Below are 25,018 nucleotides of genomic sequence, written 5' to 3'. Positions count from 1 at the left end.
AAGTTTGAAAATCTTTCAGAGACCTTGTAAGAAAGAATTTTTTTGAGTCCTGCTTTAACTCAGTAAAACTTATGATAATATGATAATGAGAGCTAAATTGTTTTTAGTTCTCTTCTGTCTAGTTACTTACAGAAATTGGAGAAATCTTTCTCAAATTTGAGCAGGATGTAACTAGTTTATTTGCAGATAGCAAATGGGTTCTTATGTGTGAACGAACTACAGCACAAATTCACTGACTCTAAGTATATTAGTATGTATGACTTGGTTTAAAAGTTTAAGGAAAGCCATTTTTATTTTATCCAAAAGAATGGAACAGCTTTAACTGTTGGAAGCCTAAGTGCTTGAATTTTACTGGAACATGTCTATTTTTGTTCTTCAAGCAGTATCCTATGAAAAGGAAGTTAGTGAGTACTCCATGTCTCTAGGGAGTACTTCTCATTCAGAATAATCTTAGTTGGCTGCCAGCTCCCGACTTTCCAGAGTTTCATTTTCACTAGAAAGATACCATTTGAGTACATTATAAAACTAGTTTCTTCCAGAAGAACAAAGCTAATTAAGGTACTGTCTGAGCAAAGCTTGGCCAAATTTTATATCACCATTTTCTAAAATTACCTTTGACTCAGCTGTTCATAATTAAATTAAGCTAAAAAGCTTTATTTTATAAAACTTCAGAAAAGGTTTCCTCATGATACAGCAGACAGATTTTAAATACTAGATGGAAGGATAACATAATTCAACAAATACGTTTTTCACAAATATGTATATATTATTTTGGCAAACATTTCCTCCAATTTCAGTTAATACTTCAGTGGTTAAAATAATTAATAGTTTCATGTAATAAAACTATTTTTCATAAATGGCATTTCTGGAATCATATGGAAATTCTGATCTCTTTATTTATTTCAAGATGCAGCTCCAGACTTTTCCCATCATTTAATATAGTCACAGACTTCCACTATAGATTTTGTCATCTTTTCCATTCCAAATCTCGATAATTGAGCTTTGTTTCCTGAATGGATACATGCATTAGTGTATGTTTTGAGTGGAGTTTTATGTGCATATTATAATTAATTAAAATAAAACTACTTTCTAAAGCAACATAGTACTTTTATGTAAGATTATTCCTTTTTAGGGGCACCTAGGTGGCTCAGTTGATTAAGCATCAAATTCTTGATTTCGGCTCAAGTCTTGATCTTAGGGTTGTGAGTTCAAGCACTGCTTTGGGCTGCATGCTGGGTGTGGAGACTACTTAAAAAAAAAGGATTACTCCTTTTTAAAATAAACAAAAAAGGTGAGGGGGAGCAGGAGCCTATTGTTCCCACTTCTACTGTTGACCAGTTACTTAAAATTATGTTACTTAACCAATGATGTCTGAGATTTATTTGAATCATTCATTATATCTAGGTAAAGGTGGCTGAATAGAGATTGTATCAAATGAAGCTCTTTCATGGTCTTCTGCCTTCATGATCTATTTAAAAAAAAATTTTTTTTTTTTTTTTTAGATTTTATTTATTTGAGAGAGAGAGACAGAGATAGTGAGAGAGAGAGCACAAGTGGGGAGGAGAGGGAGAAGCAGGCTCCCCACAGAGCAGGGAGCCCGATGCGGGACTTGATCCCAGGACCCTGGGATCATGACCTGAGCCGAAGGCAGATGCTTAACCGACTGAGCCACCCAGGCGCCCCTTCATGATCTATTTTAATGCAAAAGAGAATTTGGACAAACGTGTGCTAGGCAATAAATTATTTATTCTCTAAATCCATGAGCTATTGATTGCAGGATTTTTACTATAGTTGCAAAGTAAGAATATTAATGTTTCTTATCTGCTGTTATATTACAGGTTTTGCTATGGCAGCAAAATTTAAACCATTTTGTTCCTTTTGAAGGTTAAGGAAATACTTGCTGATTATGATCCCAATTTTATGGCCATGAGCCTTGATGAAGCCTACTTGAATATAACAAAGCACTTACAGGAAAGACAAAATTGGCCTGAGGACAAAAGGAAGTATTTCATCAAAACAGGAAACTCTCTAGAAAATGGTAAGCAATTTATTAGAATGATCAAACTAAAAAACAAACAAAAAGCCCTTTGAATTAACTCAGTTAACTTATTAGCATGCATAGATGGTAGAACTAGATATACCTTTATTATGAAAAAGTATTAAAAATGAGAAATCAGAAACTTAAAGTATACCAGTGGAATTTCTAAGTTAAATTTGTAACTTTTAAACCAAAGAGATTGGTTTAAATCATTTTTAAACCAAATGAGATTGTTAAATTTCTAGAGTTTAAGAATGTGCAGAGCCCCTGAACACAGTAATTTCATAGCGGTTCTTTTCTGAAGATCTAATAAGAAAGGGTTGGATCGTGTTGAATCTGAGGAGGTTATCTATTTAAGGTGGCCTTTTGTTGTAGTTGTTAAAAGAAATTAGATTTTTTAAAAATTAGCCTCAAACATATCAAAACATTGGGTGGGGTTTTTTCCCCTTGTTTTCAAAATTATCTATGATCTGGTTATACAGTGATTATGACTGTTTTCAACCTTGCCAAAATTAATGACTCCCAACTCTCTTCTTTGCCTTAGACCTTATTGTGATTCTTTTGTATACACTGATACAGAAGTTTCATGACCCTGAGGTTTTTTCCAATGATCCCTTTGTTACTTATACAAAATAATGTCAAAGAACATGTAGATATTACATATACTGCTTTCAACCCTCTGTCAGAGGTATGATTACTTCAAATAGCTGTCCTGGACCCCTGAGCAAAGTTCACCTGGATGAAAAGGTAGAAACAGAGGGTTTGCTCACAGCCCACAGCTGTATTTCATGTGCACAACTCATTGACTTCTTCAGGTGGGGACAGCCAGTGGTGGGGAAACCTGTTTGTAATCTTCCCTGAGACAAAAATGGTGGATCTTCGATGGCATAACATTCTAACTCTCATATTGTTTGGGGCTCACATCTTTGGAGCAAGTTTAGTGTGGACATCAAATCACAACTACACTATCTTATTTAGAACTCTAAGGAACAAATCTCTCTCTTCAATAGAAACATTAAACAATAAACAAGCATCATTCCTGGACACAGAGGCTTAGAGCAAAAGATTTTCTGTAGTAAATCTTTATTGTTTGGAGGAAGATGCACACAAAGCCTGATGTCAGTTTGCTTTACATATCCATTTATTTCCTTACTTTTCACAAGAGAAGGTGGGGGAACCATTATATGGTTATATCAGAGCATCTCCCTGAGGACCTCCTATAACAATTATGTTCACAGTATGTTTAAAAAAATTACACTGGGACTAAGGTAAATATTTTCATTCTCTATTAATGTTCTTTTCATTTATTACACTATGTGCAAACTCTCTTGGAGGAAGTGAACTTTCAATTACTTATGTACTTTACTCTTCCTGTATTTCATATTTTTAAGCGATTTAAGTAGTTTTAACTTTTTTTTCTCATATATAAATCCCTGTGGGCTGGACTTTTCAGCATATCTGATTTCACATTATGCCATGGGAAGCTGTCAACAGTGAGTTGGCACCATGGCAGGTGATTGATATATCTTCCTCCGAAGTCCAAGACATTTTTCTGCTGTTTGCCCCTTTTCTGAAAGGTGCAGTCTTTGGAAAAGTATTGCTAAATACTTTGTCTGTAAACAAATAAAATAATTATTATTATTTTATGTTTATTCTGCCATATAAATCTGCATGGTGAGTGGGAGGCAATGTAAGAAACCAAAATACCATATACTTTTAGTACTCGCCATCCATATATTCCACATAAAGATGGGATGCTTTAATCCTAGTGTTTCAGATGATAAGAAACCTTAGTTTTGTACTCTGATCACCTCAGTTATGGGGATTATAAAGACATTTTTTTTTTTTCAGAAAGCAAATAAGAAACTACTTTAGCATTAGTCGTATAGCCAGGCTGCACAGAGAAGTAGACAGATTGAATAATAGGTAACTGGGCCATTCAGTAGCTGCTCTAACAAGGACAGAACCTGAGAGGCAGCATGCTTTGCTTCCTACTCTAGCGTTCCATCAGTGACCCACCTAAGGGTACTATGATGGACTCATGAGGTACAAAACATGGGATAACTCTGCAGGAGGGGCTTATGAATGTCACAGGTACCTTACTTGGTTTGTAATTTTTGTACAGCTCTCTTTACCTTGACTTTTACCCATCCAGATAGGGCAAAGGGGGCCAGGTAGATATCATTTCAACTGTGCCGCACCCATAATGCTTTCTGAAATGCTCTGCATTTTATTGTTTCTTTAAAGATTTTATTTATTTATTTGACAGAGAGAGACACAGTGAGAGAGGGAACACAAGCAGGGGGAGTGGGAGAGGGAGAAGCAGGCTTCCCACCAAGCAGGGAGCCCGATGTGGGGCTCGATCCCAGGACCCTGGGATCATGACCTGAGCCGAAGGCAGATGCTCAACGACTGAGCCACCCAGGAGCCCTGATGCTCTGCATTTTAAAACCAGAATATGGAAAATGAAAGTAACTGAAGGACCTAAATAATAGCTAATATTAAGTTTGAAAATAAGGCTTATTTTGTATATGGCCTGGGAATTCAGATTTGGAAAACATTTGTCTGTAACTGAATTCATATTATGTGCTTTATAATTTGAAACTAATCTGGTGTTTGTCATATTATTTATATTATCTTTAGAAAACCCTCCTTAAAAGGCCTAGTTCATTTTTAAAATAATATGCATTTATATGTGTCTTGAAACTACAAATTTAATTTTTGGCTCTGCATTTACCTCAATTTGGAAAACATTTATATGTAATAAAATTATGAAATGAGATCAGAAAGCTCTGTTGTTAATCTTAATTTTTATAAATACATTAAATTGTATTTCTCTTCCATTAAGCCCAGAAAGTAATTGTTAATGGATTTGTTCATGAGGACATTTTTAATATTGGTACAGATTTAAATATATTTTACAGTCCATTTGTGAAAAATGGCAAATAAAATGAGGTAAAAACCAGATTACTATTTTTACTTTACTTTTTAATAGTAATATTAGGTTGTAGCCTACAGATAATATTATAGTTAATCTGATTAGACTTTAAGAATTTGTATATTTAGGGGCGCCTGGGTGGCTCAGATGGTTGAGTGTCTGCCTTCGGCTCAGGTTCTGATCCCAGGATCTTGGGATCGAGCCCCACATTGGGCTCCTGGCTCAGCGGGGAGCCTGCTTCTCCCTCTCCCTCTGCCTCTCCCCCTGCCCATGTTCTCTGTCTCTCTGTATCTCTGTGTCTCAAATGAATAAATAAAATCTTTAAAAAAAAAGAATTTGTATATTTAAAGAAGTGTAACTTCCAGAAGTAATTACTATTTATTTCAAAAGTGCCCTCAGTAAAAGTGATACTTTATACATAAGCAAGTCAAAATCAAAAAAACTTTTTTTTTTAAAGATTTTTTATTTATTTGACAGAGAGAGACACAGAGAGAGAGGGAACACAAGCAGGGGGAGTGGGAGAGAGAGAAGCAGGCTTCCCGCTGAGCAGGGAGCCCGATGCGGGACTCGATCCCAGGACCCTGGGATCATGACCTGAGCCGAAGGCAGACGCTTAATGACTGAGCCACCCAGGTGCCCCTAAAAAAGCATTTTTAAAAGAAGAAAAGTGAGAGTATTTTAATATCTGAGAAGTCTCTTCCATGAATGAAGAAAATTTAAGGTTTTTTCCCTCTAAAAACAAAACTTACTTCTCAGGCATAATTATTCCTGATTGCTTAATGCCTTTTTCTCATTCCTAAATTCTAATTTAATGGGTAAAGGAAAAAAAAGCTTTCTTTCTTTTTTTTTTAAAGAAAAAAGTAATGTGACTCTGGGCCCAATTCTAGGTCTCAATTAATTTAGGTAAGATAACACAAATTCATGATTTTTACATAAGATGTTTCTTCTACTACGGAAGTAGATAATATTCTTTTTAAGAAAAACTTAGAATCAGTATTTTCTTTGGTAAACAAAGAAATATAAATAACATTTCTGATCTTGGCTCTTAGAAACAAAACTAAACTAGATTTGTTTTGTCTTTAGAAGGAATATAGGAAAACCTCATTTATTATTTTTTTTTTAAGATTTTTTTTTTTAAGATTTTATTTATTTATTTGACAGAGACAGCGAGAGCAGGAACACAAGCAGGGGGAGTGGGAGAGGGAGAAGCAGGCTTCCTGCTGAGCAGGGAGCCCGATGTGGGACTCGATCCCAGGACTCTGGGATCATGACCTCAGCCGAAGGCAGCCGCTTAACGACTGAGCCACCCAGGCGCCCTGGAAAACCTCATTTATGAAGTATGTACTTCTTAAAATGAAGATAATTACTCTTCTGTTTATAATTTAGAGAAACCAGGAAAAGAAGCTAATAAACTGAATGAGCATGAGCGATCCATCTCTCCACTACTTTTTGATGATAGTCCTCCTGATTTGCAGCCACAAGGAAATCCTTTACAAGTGAACTCTGAAGAACAGAATAATCCTCAAATACTCCAAAATTCAATTGTTTTTGGAACATCAGCTGAGGAAGTGGTAAAGGAAATTCGTTTCAGAATCGAGCAAAAAACAACACTGACAGCCAGTGCAGGTACTTAAAAGTGATTTGGTGGCTACCATAGTTAAAATTTTCAGACTGGCTCATTCAAGTGTAATATTAGTATTTTCTCATTATGAAGCATATAGTAATGTTTTACTTATCCTTTTTGATTCAACTTCTAATGACTTTATGTATTCAGAATACTGTGAACCTACAGGTAAATTGGAATTAAGCAGAAAAGCCTATGAGTCCAAAGAAAAAAACTATCATAAATCTCACGTGGCTATCCTTTTTAAAGCATACAATATATTTTAATTGGCTTAGTACATAATACTATTAGTTTTCCCTTTGAAAGCTTCAGCCCTGTCCAGGATTACCGTGCAGGAGAGACCCCAGATGACCACAAAGTAGAAGATAGAAGAAGCCCTAACGAGCAACATAGCAATCTGGGGCCAGCTGGTGAAAGGAAAAGGAGTTTTACAAACGTCAGTAACCCATGAGGGTACCACTGTGTCTTAGCATAGAAACTGATTTTCATCATGAGGACCCTAAATTATCATTATGATTAGGTTAATCTTTTTTTTTTTTCTGTACCAAAGTGTGAGAATAAGTAACAAATTTTAGTAGGATGTGTATAAAAATTGAATTGAATCATTTAATGATTATATTTGAATATACCTATTTCAAGTTATCTTAATCATCGAATCTCCTAGAAATTTTAAAACACCTTTCTGAAAAGTACTAATTTGCTTTGTGAATAACATAAAAAGAGTGCATATATTTTATTATCATTGTTTTAAATATAATGCAACCCAGAATCTTTGTTTTTTTTTTTTCTTTATGTGGATAATCTATACAAAAGACCTTTTCAAAGAGTGAACATCCATCCTAAATTATATTCTGGATCTTTTCTATAAGTCAACCCTGTACTGCAACTAAAGATAGTCTGTAAACTAATAATAATATCACTTAAATAAACTCAGAAATTACTCTTAGACTTTAAAATACCATGGAGATTTAAATATTCCTCACTTCTGCTGCCACAGTAAGTAATACAGTTCCTTTTTCTAAAATCGCATTGAGCCCTGGGGAGATAGGTAGTTATCAGATGTTATTTTTAAAGTACCATTCCACATCATTTCAGACTTTTTGCATTCACCATTTCTGTATTGTCATCTCATATTTTAAAATGATACATGTCAACTTCTTTGAGTCATCAGAGTGTTCTTCTTTTAAGGCATTGCCCCAAATACAATGTTAGCAAAAGTATGCAGTGATAAGAATAAACCAAATGGACAATACCAAATTCTCCCTAGCAGACAAGCTGTGATGGACTTCATTAAGGACTTGCCCATTAGAAAGGTAAGATTTTGTATAAAATTTCTAGAAATTTTATTTATATAAAATATAATGTTATTTATATTTAAATATAAACTACATTTATAAACACATATATATATATTCTGAAGAGATACTACTTAGGATGGTAGTAATCATTCTTTGCTGAAAAGTTTTAGAACAGTAGGTAACAAGCAAAAGGTATAATGGATGATTGAATTTGGATTTGAAGAAGTCTTTCTATGAAACCCTAAAATTGAGGTTTAGGAAGTTTGTTTGCCAAAAAGTTTTAAGAAAGTAATAGATGAAAGACTTTTAAATGTACCTCTGCCAAGAAGAACAGAAATAAGAAGAATACTTGTAAGAGTCCTTTCAGCTGAAACTTAATATACTATCTTGGTTCTAAAGTCTAAATTGCCATCAGATTAATAGGTATGATACTTCAAAGAGATTTAAAAATTTAATTGTTTTTGACCAAAAAAAAAAAAAAATCCCAAAATACATTTCTATCTTTAAAATGGTAAAACGATCCCTTAGGGGTTATAGAAAGGGCGTGTTTTATTATTTTTTACAGCTTGTAGATTTTTCTGCATATATGCTTTTTTTTAAACAATAATTACACTACACTCTATTTGATGCTCTGGGGCTTGATTTTCTCACATCACATACATGAGTGAATTTAAATAAACATTTTTCAATGTCCAGAAGAAAGGCTATATCAGAGAATATAATGTATGATCACTGTATAGAATATGTAAGATGTAGCTATAAAGCAGTGTTTTCCATTGTGTTTTTCAAGATATGAATAGCTATTCCATTAAAAAAGTTTCTGGGGTCAGAGAATTTTGGAACATATCAGCCTTAGTGGGTAACAACAGATAATATTATATTAAAGATTCATAAGTTTTGCAGTAAAAAGTTTATTTTAGATTTGCTTATTCTGGGGCACCTGGGTGGCTCAGTCGTTAAGCGTCTGCCTTCGGCTCAGGTCATGATCCCAGGGTCCTGGGATCGAGCCCCGCATCGGGCTCCCTGCTCGGCGGGAAGCCTGCTTCTCTCTCTCCCACTCCCCCTGCTTGTGTTCCTTCTCTCACTGTGTCTCTCTCTGTCAAATAAATAAATAAAATCTTTAAAAAAAAAAAAAAGAAAAAGAAAAAAAAATAGATTTGCTTATTCCACCATTTTCCAAGTTTCTATGACTATAGAACTCTTTTTTTAATGCCTTTTTAAAAAAGATTTTATTTATTTATTTGAGAGAGAGAGCACGAGTGGGGGAGAGGGGCAAAGGGAGAGGGAGAAGCAGGCTCCCTGCTGGCTGGGAGCCGATGCGGAACTCGATCCCAGGACCTTGAGATCATGACCTTAGCTGAAGGCAGACTTTTAACCGACGAAGCCACCTAGGTGCCTCTTTAATGCTTTTTAAAGTTTCGTGAAATTTAAAATTTAAAATTTCCATGCAACACTAGTTTAGGAGATGTGCCTAGAAATAAAGTAGTTTTCTTGTATGACTTGTGAAGATGGTCACATTATTTATACCTTTTATTCGTTATAAAAGGTATAATGAGATTAATATCTGTTCTTGCCTTAATGTAAAACTGTACTAATGGTAAATATTGACTCTTTTCTAGGTTTCTGGAATAGGAAAAGTTACAGAGAAAATGTTAAAGGCGCTTGGAATTATTACTTGTACAGAACTCTACCAACAGAGGGCATTGCTTTCTCTTCTTTTCTCTGAAACATCTTGGCATCATTTCCTTCATATTTCCCTGGGTCTAGGTTCAACACACCTGGCAAGGTATCTATATGTATAGTCATTCTGTTTTTTCCTTATCATTTGCTGAAATAACAATTTTAACCATTGACATGGAGGCTATAGGATAACATGGAGGCTATAGGATAACATGTTTTTTTCTTTGTTTTTAAAGATTTATTTATTTATTCCAGAGAGAGAGAGAGCAGGAGGGGCAGAGGGAGAGGGAGAGAGAGAATCTCAAGCAGACTCCGCAGAGCACAGAACCTAACACAGGGCTTGCTCCCAGGACCCCGAGATCACGACCTGAGCTGAAACCAAGAGTCAGATGCTCAACTGACTGTGCCACTCAAGTGCCCCTATAGGATAACATGTTTTAAAATTTTTTTAGGCTTGTTCATTCTGGAATATATTTTTTGAATTAGAGTCAAAAGATTGCAGGTGGGAGGAAAGGAAAAGAGGAACAAAGAATCACTCTTTGGCTGTTGGCTACAGCAATTGGTTAGATAGACAAGAAGAATGATGAGTACTTTCTTTTTTGTACCTACCTTGTTTTTTGTTCAGAACACAAGACTAATGGTGGTCTGATTGTCGAGGAAAGAAAGGTGGCTCATATTCCAGAATTTACCCCATAAGTGAGGAGATTTAATGATTCTTTGAAAGCCTTCATGAACTAACAACTGTATTTCTTTTCTTTTTCCAGACGTGTAAATGATTGGCTGATTCATTTAGTACTGAGTACTTACTTCGTTAGTTACTGTTTTAGGCCCTGGGAAGAACAGTAGAAAATAAGACAAAATCTTGCCTTCATGGAGTTTACAGAATAGTGTGGCAAGTAGGAAGTAACCAAATAAACAAATGAAGAAAGTAAGGCAGAAGAAGGGACTAGAAAATCACTTGAGGAGTAAGAGTGGGGGTTGGCAGCCATGATCCAGAGGCAGGGACCTGAAGGGGCCAGCCATGCAAAGATGTAGGAGAAGAGGAAACGGCTGAAAGAGAGGTCCTGTGATTCTTCCCTGCCACTCTTTCATCTCAGTCTTAAAAAGAAATATCCTAGAGCTAGAAGGGTACACTGTTGAGAGTGGGTGAAAAGAAGGGAATTTTTATTTTTTTTATTTTTATTTTTTAAAGATTTTATTTATTTGACAGAGAGAGACACAGCGAGAGAGGGAACACAAGCAGGGGGAGTGGGAGAGGGAGAAGCAGGCTTCCCGCAGAGCGGGGAGCCCGATGCGGGGCTCGATCCCAGGACCCTGGGATCATGACCTGAGCCGAAGGCAGACGCTTAACGACTGAGCCACCCAGGCGCCCCGAAAAGAAGGGAATTTTTTAAAAGAATGGGAATTAACATGGGGCACTACTTTTATAATTTTGTCATCATCCTGTCAGCCTGCCCCCAAAGTAATTCCTTTATATACCTAAGCTAAAAGAAAGCAAGATTACTGAGGAGGCATATGAAATAAGTTTGATAAAATAATTAAACCTGCTAAATCTTACAGAGATTGCAGGTACTGTTTTTCTCATCTGTCCACGCTCCTCATTCTTTTTTTTTTGTTTTTTGTTTTTAAAGATTTTATTTATTAGAGAGAGAGAGTGCGCGCACGAAAGAGCACAAGCAGGGGGAGTGGCAGAGGGAGAGGGAGAAGCAGGCTTCCCGCTGAGCAGAAAGTCCCATGTGGGACTCTATCCCAGGACCCCAGGATCATGACCTGAGCTGAAGGCAGATGCTTAACCAACTGAGCCACCCAGGCATCCCCATGTTCCTCATTCTTTAGCCCATAGTTAGCTGACTTTGATCTTGAGTGGATATAATGAAAAGATCAGAGAAGGAATCACACTACTATAAATAATATAGTATTTGGAGGTAATGGGAAATAAAACTTTTTTCTTTAACCCAAGAATTATCCTCTTTTTTATTTCCATAGTGCTTGAAAACAATATAGTTCTTGATATAACATAGCATATATTAATGTGGTATTTAAAGATGCAGGTAATGCTTTGAAGTGAAATTCATAGGTAATTTATAATAATGTAAAATAGCAAACCTCCTTTCCCTTCTATGTACATTCTCTATTCTCCTATTCTGCTTTATTTTTTAATCCTTAATACTTCTTACCTTCTGACATACTCCAGATTTACTTCTATATTTGTTTATTTGTCTCCCTCCAGTAAGATATAAGTTTCTTAAGGATAAGAACTTGGTCTGTTTTGGTCATAACTGTATACCCAATGCCTAGAACAGTACTTCATTCCTAATAGGTTCATTGAATATGTGGAAAATGAATAATCTACATGTCATTTCAGCTTTTTAGTTTCAACTACTTCTATCAGAACAGCTAGAATTCAACCAAACTAGATGGTTCAGATTCCAAATCACCATCCTATTGCTGTGTCCAAATTCTAACTGAAGTTCTATAGAGTGGTATAAATGAATAATAAATAGCTATAGGAGAACACAGTTATATACTAGGCCAAAAACTAGGTAATTGATATTTAATCATATCATATAACTGTAAGCCATTACACTACTAACTCTTACTGGTTTTTATAAGTCATGGTTTTTATATTCACACTTTTAGTAGAAGCAGTTTATAATATCAAGCTATTTTCAAATTTGTTCTCTTTGATAGATATAGACTTGATCCATTATACATATAATCATATTAGCATCTATCTGTATTTTTTGTTGGTAGTTTTATTTTGAGATTTTAAAAACTCACTGTTCTTGGGGCACCTGGGTGGCTCTGTCGTTGGGTGTCTGCCTTCAGCTTGGATCATGATCCCGGGGTCCTGGGATCGAGCCCCGCATGGGACTCCCTGCTCCACGGGAAGACTGCTTCTCCCTCTCCCACTCACCACCCCCCCACACCCTGCTTGTGTTCCCTCTCTTGCTGTGTCTCTCTCTGTCAAATAAATAAATAAAATCTTAAAAAAAAAAAACACACAAAACCTCACTGTTCTTCATGGTGTATAAATTTTAACCAAAAACATTAAAGAGATCTTTAAATGGTAATTGATATGTTAAATCCTTTTGGTTGACTAAAAAGAACTGAGTCTCCTTTGAAAAAGCAAAGCAAACTTTTTTTTTCTTTTTTTCATTTCAAGGGATGGAGAAAGGAAAAGCATGAGCGTTGAGAGGTAATGTTGTTATTTTTAATTGTTCATAATTCATGTTATTTTTAACTTTTAATCTTTAGTAAAATATCACTGAAATAGAAAAATCTGTGTGCAAACCAAATGACATTTTTCAGTAGTTGACATTACTAAAGTAAATATTCCAGTACAATGCTTTATTATCTTTGCTTGCTATGCTCTCCGTGGGAAAAAATTTAACTACAGTTATTTTTTTTAATGTTGGTTTCCTCCTATTCAATGAAAACCAGTCATCTTATGGATTCTAAATCTTAATTTCTAGCCTTGTTTATAAGAAAAATTACTGAGTAGTTATTTGGGAAATTTAAGAAGGGACCATGGAAATTCTTCCTGAAACTCTTCAAATGTTGGTGAAAAGGGTCGAATAGTAAGATATTGATGAAAGAGAGCTTACAGTGGGCATAGTCCAGTGGTTTACAATCTTGTTTGGAAGACAAATGAAATCTTGATGAGACTTATTATTTTCAGAAATATGTCATTGTTTGAAAAGTCCCTGAATTATCTCCTCCAAACACTAAAGTTCCACTGAGATGTTTAAGAACCACCGATCTAGTACAAGGTTGTGTTCCTTTTTCACATATATGTTCTTTCAAGTGTATTTATTTATTTTTTTAGTAACCTCTACACCCAGCGTGGGGCTCGAACTCATGACCCTGAGATCAAGAGTCCATGCTCTTCCAACTGAGCCAGCCAGAAACCTCTCACATATGTTATTTTTTTATCAGAAAGGCTGAGTGACTTTTACAAGACAACATACTCAGTAAATGACTTTGATAAACATTGCTGTTTTAGGCTGTGATTTACATAAAAACACTCAAAGGAAAAGAGGGGGAAAAGATTCTAAAAGTGAGATGGTACTGTCCTATTTAATATTTAATATATATATATATATATATACACCTATACATACAGTGGAATATTACTCAGCCATCAAAAAATGAAATCTTGACATTTGCAATGATGTGGATGGATCTAGACAGTATTGTGCTAAGTGAAATAAGTCAGGCAGAAAAAGACAAATACCATATGATTTCACTCATATGGAATTTAAGAAACAGAAACAAGCATAGGGAAAAAACGAGAGGTGCAAACCAAGAAACAGACTCTTAACTCTAGAGAACAAACTAATGGTTACCAGAGGGGAGGTGGGTGAGGGGATGGGTAAATAGGTAATGGGGATTAAGGAGGACACTTGTGATGAGCATCAGGTGTTGTATGGAAGCGATGGACCACTATATTGTACACCTGAAACTAACATTACACTGTATGTTAATTGGAATTTAAATAAAAACTTAAAAAAAAAAAAAAAACAGAAAGGAAACTATACTGGGGGTTGGTGGGGAGAAAGGGCCAGCAAACCTATAGATCTAATTAGTTAACAAAGAAGGAAGTACAAATGCCTCTTGAAACATTGAAAATATTCCCAGTCTTTTTATAATTTAAGAAATACAGATTGAAGGTTCTCAAGATAGCCTTTTTCACTAATGGGTTGGCAAAGATACTCTATTGGCCAGACTATGGGAGTGAAATAGCTATAAACTCTGGAGGGAGTATACTAGTTTTTTATTGGTCCTATAACATATTACTACAGATTTAGTGGCTTAAAACAATACAAATTTATTCTCTTACAGTTCTGAATCAGGAGTCCTAAAATTAAGGTGTTGCAAGGTTGCAAGCCTTCTGAAGTCTCCAGGAGCGGATCTATTTTCTTACCAAAAACTTTTAGAGGCTGCTTATGTTCTTTGACTGATGGCCCCATCCTCCATTTCAAACCTAGCATTTTGTCTTTCTGTGATTCTCACCCTCCTGTCTTCTTATAAGGACCCTTGGGATTACATTGGACCCACCTGGACAATTCAGGATAATCTCTCCATCTTAATTTAATCATATCTGCAAAGTCACTTTTATCCTGTAATGTACTGGGTTCTGAGATATTAGGATTTGGACATCTTTGGGGTCCATTATTTTACCTACCACAGGGGGCAAGCATTTTGGCAATGTCTGTTAAACTCACAGATACACATGCACTTTGATCCCACAGCTTTTTTTCTAGGAATTCATTCCACACGTGTAATCATATGTCATGTTATAAGTATATCAGGTTATTTGTTATATTTTTTTATGATAACAAAAGATAGAGAGTAACTTAAATTTCCAAAAATAGAGGATTGGTTAAATGATCTTACATCTTTAAATTAGAATATTAGGCTGCTGTATAAAAATGAGGGAATTATTTATTCATAAGGAACTCTCACCAGGATGAATTGAGAAAAGAAGGTGCTAAACAATGTGTCTAATATTCTGTTTATGTAAAAAATGCAGGGGAAATGTTTGCTTGTTTGCTTATACAAAGAATATTCTGGAGAAATTTAAATGAATAGGAAGCTGGAAACATTGGTTGGAGGAGAACTGGGTAGCTGGGGTTAGAGTTATAAGGGGGACTCTTCACTGAATAGTCATCTGCTCAGGGTTTGATCTCTCTTTAGCATCTTCCTCTTTTATGTTAATATGACCTCTTGCATTCTTTCAATACCCTTGTGCAGATGAATTCAAATTTCTACATTTAATCTTACCAGCCCTCCATTTCCAGTTGTCTATTAGGCAACTCTTCATAGGTGCCAGGAACCATCCCCTTACATCTACTTGAAGATACTTCTATTCCAAAAAATATATGTACAGTAATTAGAATAATGTTCTCCTATATACTTTCTTAAGATAATCCTCTGTAGCAGTCCATATACACATATACCATAATGTATTGTAAGTTCTGAGGGCATTATCATTATCTGTTGGTGACTTTAATCAACTTTAAAAAAAATTCCAGTGTAGTTAACGTACAGTGTTATATTAGTTTCAGGTATACAATATAGTGATTCAGCAGTTCCATATATTACTCAGTGCTCTTAAAGATAAGTGTACTCTTAATCCCCATCACCTATTCACCTGTTTCCCCTACCCACCTCCCCTCTGGTAACCATCTGTTTGTTCTCTGTAGTTAAGAGTCTATTTTTTTTGTTGTCTCTTTTTTTTTTCCTTTGTTTGTTTTGTTTCTTAAATTCCACATATGAGTGAAATCATGTGGCATTTGGCTTTCTCTGACTGACTTATTTTGCTTAGCATTATACTCTCGAGATCCCTCCATGTCTTTGCAAATGGCAAGATTTCATTCTTTTTTTATGGCTGAATAATATATACATATATATATATATATATATATATATATACCACATCTTCTTTATCCAATCATCAATCGATGCACTTGGGCTGCTTCCATAATTTTACTATTGCAAATAATGCTGCAATAAACATAAGGGTGCATATATCCCTTCAAATTAGTGTTTTCAAATTCTTTGGGTAAATACCCAGTAGTGTGATTACTGGATCATAGGATAGTTCTATTTTTAATTTTTTGAGGAACCTCCATACTGTTTTCCGGAGTGGTTGCCCCAGTTTGCATTCCCACCAACACTGTAAGAGGGGTCCTTTTTCTCCACATCCTTGCCAACACTTGTTTCTTGAGTCTTTGATTTTAGCCATTCTGACAGGTATGAGGTGATATCTCATAGATATCTCATTATTTGCATTTCCCTGATGAGTGATGTTGAGCATCTTTTCATGTGTCTGTTGGCCATCTGTAAGTCTTTTTTGGAGAAATGTCTGTCCATGTCTTCTGCCTATTTTTTAATTGGATTATTTGTTTTTTGGGTGTTGAGTTGTCTCATTCTTTATATATTTTGGACACTTGCCCTTTATCAGACATGTCATTTGCAAATATCTTCTCCTATTCCATAGGGTGTCTTTTGGTTTTGTTGGTTGTTTCCTTTGCTGTGCAGAGGCTTTTTATTTTGATGTAGTCCCAATAGTTTATTTTTGCTTTTGTTTCCCTTGCCTTGGGAGACATATCTAGAAAGATGTTGTGAGTGATGTCAGAGAAATTACTGCCTGTGATCTCTTCCAGGATTTTTATGTTTTCAGGTCTGACATTAGGTCCTTAATCCATTTTGAGTTTATTTTTGTGTATGGTGTAACAACACAGTTCAGTTTCATTCTTTTGCATGTACCTGTCCAGTTTTCCCAGCACCGTTTGTTGAAGAGACGGTCTTTTCCCCATTGCATAATCTTGCCTCCTTTGTTGAAGATTAATTGGCCATATAATTGTGGGTTTATTTCTGGCCTTTCTATTCTGTTGCATTGATCTGTGTGTTTATTTTTGTGCCACTACCATACTGTTTTGATTACTATAGCTTTGTAGTATAACTTGAAATCTGGAATTGTGATACCTCTAGCTTTGCTTTGCTTTTTGAAGATTGCTTTGGCTATTTGGAGCCTTTTGTGGTTCCATACAAATTTTAGGTTGGTTTGTTCTAGTTCTGTGAAAAATGCTCTTGGTATTTTTTTTTTTTTTTGAAATTTTATTTAAATTCAAGTTAGCTAACATATAGTGTATTATTAGTTTCAGGGGTAGTATTTAATGATTCATCAGTTGCATATAACACCCAATGCTCATTACATCAGTGTCCCCCTTAATGTCCATTACCCAATTACCCCCCCACCCCCCAACCCCCGCTAGCAAACCTCAGTTTGTTCCCTATAGTTAAGAGTGCTGTTGGTATTTTGATAGAGATTGCATTTAATCTGTAGATTGCTTTGGGTAATGTAGACATTTTAACAATATTTGTTCTTCCAACCATGAGCATGGAATGTCTTTCCATTTGTGTCATCTTAATTTCTTTAATCAATGTTGTATAGTTTTGAGAGTACAGGTCTTTCACTTCTTTGGTTAAGTTTATTCCTAGGTATTTTATTGTTTTTGGTGCAATTGCAAATGGGATTGTTTTCTTAATTTCTCTTTCTGCTGTTTCATAATTAGTGTACGGAAATGCAATGGATTTCTGTATATTGATTTTGTATCCTGTAACCTTATTGAATTCATTTATCAGTTCTAGTAGTTTTTTGGTGGAATCTTGGGTTTTCTATATATAGTATCATGTCAAATAGGGAAAGTTTTACTTCTTCCTTACCACTTTGGATGCCTTTAATTTCTTTATGTTGTCTAATTGCCGTGGCGAGGACTTCCAGTACTATATTGAATAAAAGTGGTGAGAGTGGACGTCCTTGTCTTGTTTCTGACCTTAAAGGAAAGGCTCTCAGTTTTTCCCCATTGAGAATGATGTTAACTGTGGGTTTTTCATATAAAGCGTTTATTATGTTGAGATATGTTTCCTCTAAACCTACTTTGTTAGGGGTTTTTATCATGAGTGGATGTTATACTTTGTGAAATGCTTTCTCTGCATCTATTGAAATGATCATATGGTTTTTATACTTTCTCTTATTGATGTGATATATCAGACTTTAATCAACTTTTTAAAAAATATTATAAATAAAGCAAATGTACCTTTGGTAATCAGTGTAACTACAAATGATCTTCCATTATTTAGGTAGATTTTAGATGTTTTTACTTAATTATATCTTACTTCATCTGAAAATTTTATTTTGTACTGCAGAAAATATAACTTGATGCTAGGCTATTTAACATACTATATCACTCCTAAACTATCCTGAATTATAGTTTACTCTGTGCACCAAAATCATTTTTGTCTTTCTAGGACATTCAGTGAGATAAGTAAAGCAGAAGAACAATATAGCTTGTGCCAGGAACTTTGCAGTGAACTTGCTCAAGATCTGCAGAAAGAAGGACTAAAGGTACTTTATTTTGATGTGGTGTTCTTAGTTTAAAAAAAATTTTTTTTAAAGATTTTATTTATTCATTTGAGACAGAGAGATACAGAGAGAGAGAGAGAGAGAGCATGAGGGGGGAGAGGCAGAGGGAGAAGCAGACTCCCTGCTGAGCTGGGAGCCCAATGTGGGGCTCCATTCCCGGGACCCAGAGATCATGACCTGAGGTGAAGGCAGACATTTAACCATCTGAACCACCCAGGCGCCCCTAGTTTAAAAAAATTTTAATAATAAAATGCTACCCGAAAGGAAGAGTTAGATTTTGTATTTGAGTACAAATTGAGAAACATTAGAAAGGATTATTCCCCATTCCCAATAGAGACAAATTCTGTTCTGACCTGTAATTCAGGCCTATGGTAAGATGATTAGACGAAGAAGCGACTTACAAGGGTGGGCTGGCTCCAGTATAATTCCAGAATTTATACTACTTCAGGAGTACATTTGAATAAGTTCAAAATCAGAGTTATATTGACATTTGAGAATAAGGCAAAGGTAAGGATTTCTCTAGAACTATATTTACTTATTATAAATATCTTTCCAACCATCCTTTAATGTTTTTCTCAGGTAGACAATGATTTTCTAGAATAAGCATTTTATTTCAAGGCCCTTGTTCCAGGTTGTTTCACACATTGAGAACAAAACCTGGAAGGTTTTAAATTTCTATTTTATAATCTCCGCTCACAACAATCCATATTTAGTATTTTCCAAACTCTGAAACCAGAGCTGGAGTTATTACAGAGGATAATACAAAGGTATTCAAAGGTTATTACAAAAAAAACAAAAAACAGAAAACAACAAAGTTTATTACAAAAAATGGGATATCTATGTAACTATATTTCTTTTTTTTTCTAGTACCCTCCCCTATATATTTCTTATTATCCTTCTCTATGACACCTTGAGTATAAAGAGAGTTGATTTAAAAATTTTTTAATAAACCTGTGATTTTAGAATCATTTCATATATACAGAAAAGTAGTATAGATAATATAGAGAGTTCTGATATACCCAGTTTTCCTCATTATTAACATCTTATATTATTTTAGCCATGTTGTCATAGTACATTTGTCAAGCTAAGAAACTGACATTAGCACATTGCTATTAACTAAACTCCAGACATTATTTGGATTTTACCTGTTTTTCCATTAATGTCCTCTTTCTGTTTGAGGATTCAGTCCAGGGAACCACATTGCATTTCGTTGTCTTGTCTCCTTATCTCCTCTAATCTGTAACAGTTTCTCAGTATTTCCTTGTTTTTCATGACTTTGATGTCTTAAGGAGTATTGGCCAGGTACCCTAAGGAGACACCTGGCCAGGTGTCTTTCCTTCTAGGTTTGGGTGATATTTTTCTTATGATTAGACCAGGGTTATGGAGTTTTAGAAAGAATACCAGAGGTGAAATGTCCTCATTACATCCTTTCAAGGTATAGGATAGCCACAAGGTATCACGAGTGATAGTAACCTTTGTCACCTGATTAAGTTAGTGTCCGCCAGGCTTCTCCACTATGAAGTTACTATTTTCCCTTCCTGTACTCTATTCTTTGGAAGTGAGTCAGTAAGTCAGCCCACTCTCAGAACTTCCAGGAGGTAGTAAAATATATGTAACATAGAATTTACCGTTTTAGGGCGCCTGGGTGGCTCAGTTAGTTGGGCGACTGCCTTCGGCTCGGGTCATGATCCTGGAGTCCCGGGGTCGAGTCCCGCATCGGGCTCCCTGCTCGGCGGGGAGTCTGCTTCTCCCTCTGACCCTCCTCCCTCTCATGCTCTCTGTCTCTCATTCTCTCTCTCGCAAATAAATAAAATCTTAAAAAAAAATAAAAAAAAAAAGAATTTATCATTTTAACTATTCTTAAATTACATTTCTGTGGCATTAAGTTTATTCATATGGTGCAGCCATCACCACTATTAATCTCCAGAACTTTTTCCTTATCCCAAACTGAAATTCTGTACCCATTAAACCATAACTGCAAAGGGAGTTCTTACATGTAAATGGGTTAGCATAGTATCTGGCATGTAGTAGACACACAGTAAGTGTGAGCTGTCTGCAAGACCCTTTTAATGGAGACCCCTTTAAGAAGCTTTTTTCCTCTCTTTTTAGGTACTGAATTCTAAAAGAGATTTAGTAAAAAGAAAAGTGATCAGTTAATGTTGCCTTTTATATAAAAAGTTCTTTTATAAAAATCCATTTGGGTAGGGGAGTAATAATTATGGGCTAAAATGGGATTTTTAGATTACTTATATATTTCATTTATTCTTTTTGACAGATTTCATTACCATGTTTCATCAATAATTGATTATACTTCTGTATTGTGTGTATGTAAGAGATGTTTTTGAATTTTTTCTAACCTACAAAATAACTTTTTTCTAGAATTTAGAAAACTGTATATAACAATGTATTTTGTTGGTTATAGGGTAGAACTATTACCATTAAACTGAAGAATGTAAATTTTGAAGTGAAAACTCGTGCATCTACAGTTTCATCTGTTGTTTCTACTGCAGAAGAAATATTTGCTATTGCTAGAGAATTGCTAAGAACAGAAATTGATGCCGATTTTCCACATCCCTTGAGATTAAGACTTATGGGTATGCCCTTTCTTGTTTTTCCTTAAATCTGCTAGATTTTCCCAAAGAAATCAACTTGGGAAATATTCTCTCCTTCATTTTATTTCTTAAACCTGTTTAGGAGTTTGTACCTATGCTGACATTTTTCTTAATTCTTAAAACCTGATGTATGTGAAACCATACTCATTAATTTAATTCCTATAAGAACCAATTACAGTTGTTCTTTTCCTTCCTACTGACTGAAATCCTTGGGGCTAGGTATGTTTCAAAATTTAAAACCTTTCAGATTTTAGGAAACAAATATAGTACATATTGAGTATATTATGTAATATCTTTGGTATCTGAGGCAGCACCTCATGATAAACACATTAATATTTTTGTAGCAAAACAAGAAAATATTCACACTAGGTTTGAAAGACCCTAAATAGCCTCACATCAGTTCAGTCATCAATTACCATTTGTTGCTTACAATTTTCAGAGCTATTTAGATTTCAGAATTACAGATAAGGGTTTGTGACAATATAAAACCATATCTGCAGCCACGGCGTGGTGAACAAACAAATTAACAAACCAAGTTTCTAAAGTGAATTGGGTGAGAGGATGTCCATGGATAAGCTCTCCAGATGCCAGCTTTACTGCCAAGAGTGGATCATTAGCCATACTTTCATATATGAAACATAGCACACACTTGAAATCGATTGACTAAAGTATGTTGATTGAGAGAGCTAAAGAGCGGATGTTTATAACAGCTTCATTCATAATTGCCAAAGTTCGGAAACAACCAAAATGTCCTTCAGTAGTAGGTAAATGGAAACTGGGATAGACCATGGAATATCATTCAGTGCGTAAAAGAAATGAGCTATCAAGCCATGAAAAGACATGGAGGAACCTTAAATATATTTTATTAAGTGAAAGAAGCCAATTTGAAAAGGTTAAATACTGTGTGATTTGAACTGTGTGACATTCTGGAAAAGACAAAACTGTGGAGACAGTGAAAAGATCAGTGGATCAAGGATAGGTAGCACAGAGGATTTTTAGAACAGTAAAAACTATTCTGTATGATGTTATAATGGTGGATACATATCATTAAATACATCAAAATCCATAGGATGTTCAACACCAAGAATAAACCCTAATAAAAACTATGGACTTTGAGTGTTAATGTTGTGTCAACATAGGTTCATCAGTTGTAACAAACATACCACTCTGGTGCAGGATGTTGATTGGAGGAGGCTATATACTGGGCAGAGGATATGTAGGAACTCTATACTTTCTGCTCATTTTTGCTGTGAACCTAAAATTGCTCTAAAAAACAAAGGCTACTGGGAAAAAAGGGCTAGAGTTGGTATTTAATGGTATCTTGTATCAGATATTAATTGAAAGACTTATATAATCATGCCAACTCCAACAGATACTATTTAGTGATACCCAGTTTTATAAAGGAAGGTAAATTTCATACAAAGTACCCATTTTGAAAAAGTATACTTTAATTCAGAAAATATGTAGTATTGCTTATTTTTCTCTAAACATCCTTTTGTGTATATGTCACAATAATTTTATGCAAAATATTGTTATGCATTATGAGTGAATTGGCTTTGTTAAGAAATTAATTGCGGTTGGTTTAATTTAGGTGTACGGTTATCCAGTTTTCCCAATGAAGAAGACAAGAAACACCAACAAAGGAGCATTATTGGCTTCTTACAGGCTGGAAACCAAACTCTGTCAGGCACTGGGTATATACTAGAGAAAACGGACAAAGATCAGTTTCTAAAACCTCTAGAAATGTCTCATAAGAAGAGTTTCTTTGATAAAAAGCGATCAGAAAGGAAATGGAGCCACCAAGACACATTTAAATGTGAAGCTGTGGATAAACAAAGTTTACAGACATCACATTCATTTCAAGTTTTAAAGAAGAAGATGAATGAGAATTTAGAAACATTGGAGAGTTCAAATAACTCTCAGATATTTACCTGTCCAATTTGCTTTAGGGAACAAAGAAGCATCAGTCTGGAAGCCTTTAATAAACATGTAGATGCATGTCTTGATGGACCTTCGATCAGTGAAGATTCCAATGTGTTCTCATGTTCACATGCTTCTTCTACAGAAGTTAACAAGAAAGAAAATGTACATCCTTCTTTCTCACTCCATGAGAAGCAGGATTATGAAACCCATCAGAAGAATTCAGAAATCAATTCAGTGGATTGTATAGAGCTAGTAGAGACTGAAGATAACCCACGTAAAGCAGAAAGTGTAGACGGTTTAAGTGATAAGCACAGCAAAGAGGAATATGCTAGTCTTCCAAGCAAATCATTTAATATTGAGGAACGTTGTCACAATTCTTCCTCTACTGTTTCATTGGAAGATACTGGGTCATTAAGTTGGCAAGAATCCTCCCAGCCTCATTTACATGAAGTGATAACAGACCAAGCTCTAGTTTGTCCTGTTTGTAACCTAAAACAAAAGACTTCAGATCTTACCCTGTTCAATGTGCATGTGGATGTATGCTTAAATAAAGGCATTATCCAGGAACTGAGAAAGGATAAAGTTAATCTAGCTAACCAACCCAGGGAAAGCACCAAAAATACTGGTGAGTTTGCAGTCATTTTAAAGAACTCGATTTTCTAGGAATGTTTTATTAAAATTAAGATTGTTGTTAAATCTAAAGCACATACTATTAAAGGGAGAGGTTGTGTATGCTGCCATTTAGGGAAATGTTAGTTACCTTAGCATAGGTTAGAATTAACTGAAGCCATTAGATTTTAAATTTTGGCAAAACTGTTCTGGGCTTGATTTAGCACAGAACGAACTCGAAAGTTTGGGAGCCGAGTAATCTAATCAAAGGCAAAATTCCCTTGGAATGACTAAGACAGGGATAAAAGGTACAGCTTAGGGAATATAGTCAATGGTATTGTAATAGTGCTGTATGGTGACAGATGGGAGCTCCATTTGTGGTGAGCACAGCATAGAGTATAAACTTATTCTATTACTATGTTGTGTATAAACTTGTTCTATTACTATGTTGTGCACCTGAAACTAATATAACATTGTGTGTCAACTATACTTCAGTTTAAAAAAAGAGAAAGAAAGAAATTCCTTCAGAGAACTTTTGCTAAGGCCCAGTGGTAAATTAACATAATCACACAGCCAGAAAGCCTCTTTAAGTTGTTTTTTGGTAGTCTGACTCTAGCCCAACTTCAAAAATAAAATTAAGTGCAATACCATAAAATAAGTAAATTACAAAGAAATTATGCAATAAAGTTAGTTTTTGATGTGTCTAAATATGAACTACGTAGTACTAAAGAAGTTTTTATTATCTCTAATCAGTCAGCTTTAACTTTTTAGATTTTTATACAGCTTTTTAATTATTTCATGTTGCTCATTATGGCATTTCTTGACTTTTCTTCCACTAAAGATAACTCAGGCAGAGTTCAGAAGACTGCAACAAAACCAAAAAGGTATGGCTAATTTGAGTTTTAACAGAGCTGGCTATAAAATTGTTATATTTTGAGGTTTAATTTTTAGGTGATGTTAAAATTTGCTCTTACAAATCAAGTAAAATTTAAAAAACTCAATGATGCATAAAACATTTTTCAAATATCTTCCTGCATTTTAACTGTGTGTTCTTTTCTATTCCAGGCCAGGATTGATGACAAAGCACTCAGCATCAAAGAAAACAAAACCAAACAATCCCAGACACACTCTTGATGTATTTTTTAAATGAACATTGAACATTTTATCATTGAACATTTTATTCTTAATAGAAACTTTTTATTTTATAATCAATGAATCTTTTCTTCTTCATTAAGTTTATAGATTCATGTAGTGAAAGGCAAGTGCAATAATTCTTCCCCAAATGACATTTCTTTTATATGAATTTGGAATATGTTCTAATTAACTTTTGTAAACACCTTTTGGATAACCATGAGAATTTC

The 25,018-nt window shown here is 34.9% G+C and overlaps 1 protein-coding gene across 4 annotated transcripts in view; it reads left to right on the top strand.

The window, feature by feature from the left end:
- The window catches only part of POLK (DNA polymerase kappa), a 66,400-nt gene extending 41,578 nt beyond the window's left edge, over positions 1-24,822 (top strand). For all 4 annotated transcript variants that reach the window (XM_032404177.1, XM_032404178.1, XM_032404180.1 and 1 more), the window contains 10 exons: positions 1,885-2,038; positions 6,363-6,602; positions 7,789-7,913; positions 9,518-9,684; positions 12,745-12,777; positions 18,399-18,495; positions 20,936-21,107; positions 22,717-23,673; positions 24,499-24,541; positions 24,723-24,822. In XM_032404177.1, coding sequence (XP_032260068.1) covers positions 1,885-2,038; positions 6,363-6,602; positions 7,789-7,913; positions 9,518-9,684; positions 12,745-12,777; positions 18,399-18,495; positions 20,936-21,107; positions 22,717-23,673; positions 24,499-24,541; positions 24,723-24,807 — 2,073 coding nt within the window. In that variant the 3' untranslated portion in view covers positions 24,808-24,822. The remainder of the gene's footprint in view (positions 1-1,884; positions 2,039-6,362; positions 6,603-7,788; positions 7,914-9,517; positions 9,685-12,744; positions 12,778-18,398; positions 18,496-20,935; positions 21,108-22,716; positions 23,674-24,498; positions 24,542-24,722) is intronic.
- Positions 24,823-25,018: the final 196 nt, after the last annotated feature.

The sequence above is a fragment of the Phoca vitulina genome, unplaced genomic scaffold (assembly GCF_004348235.1).
Source record: "Phoca vitulina isolate PV1807 unplaced genomic scaffold, GSC_HSeal_1.0 scaffold6, whole genome shotgun sequence".
NCBI classification, from domain to species: Eukaryota; Metazoa; Chordata; class Mammalia; order Carnivora; family Phocidae; genus Phoca; species Phoca vitulina.
Note: the sequence above shows the minus strand (reverse complement) of the source record. Positions and strands in the feature narration are given on the sequence as shown.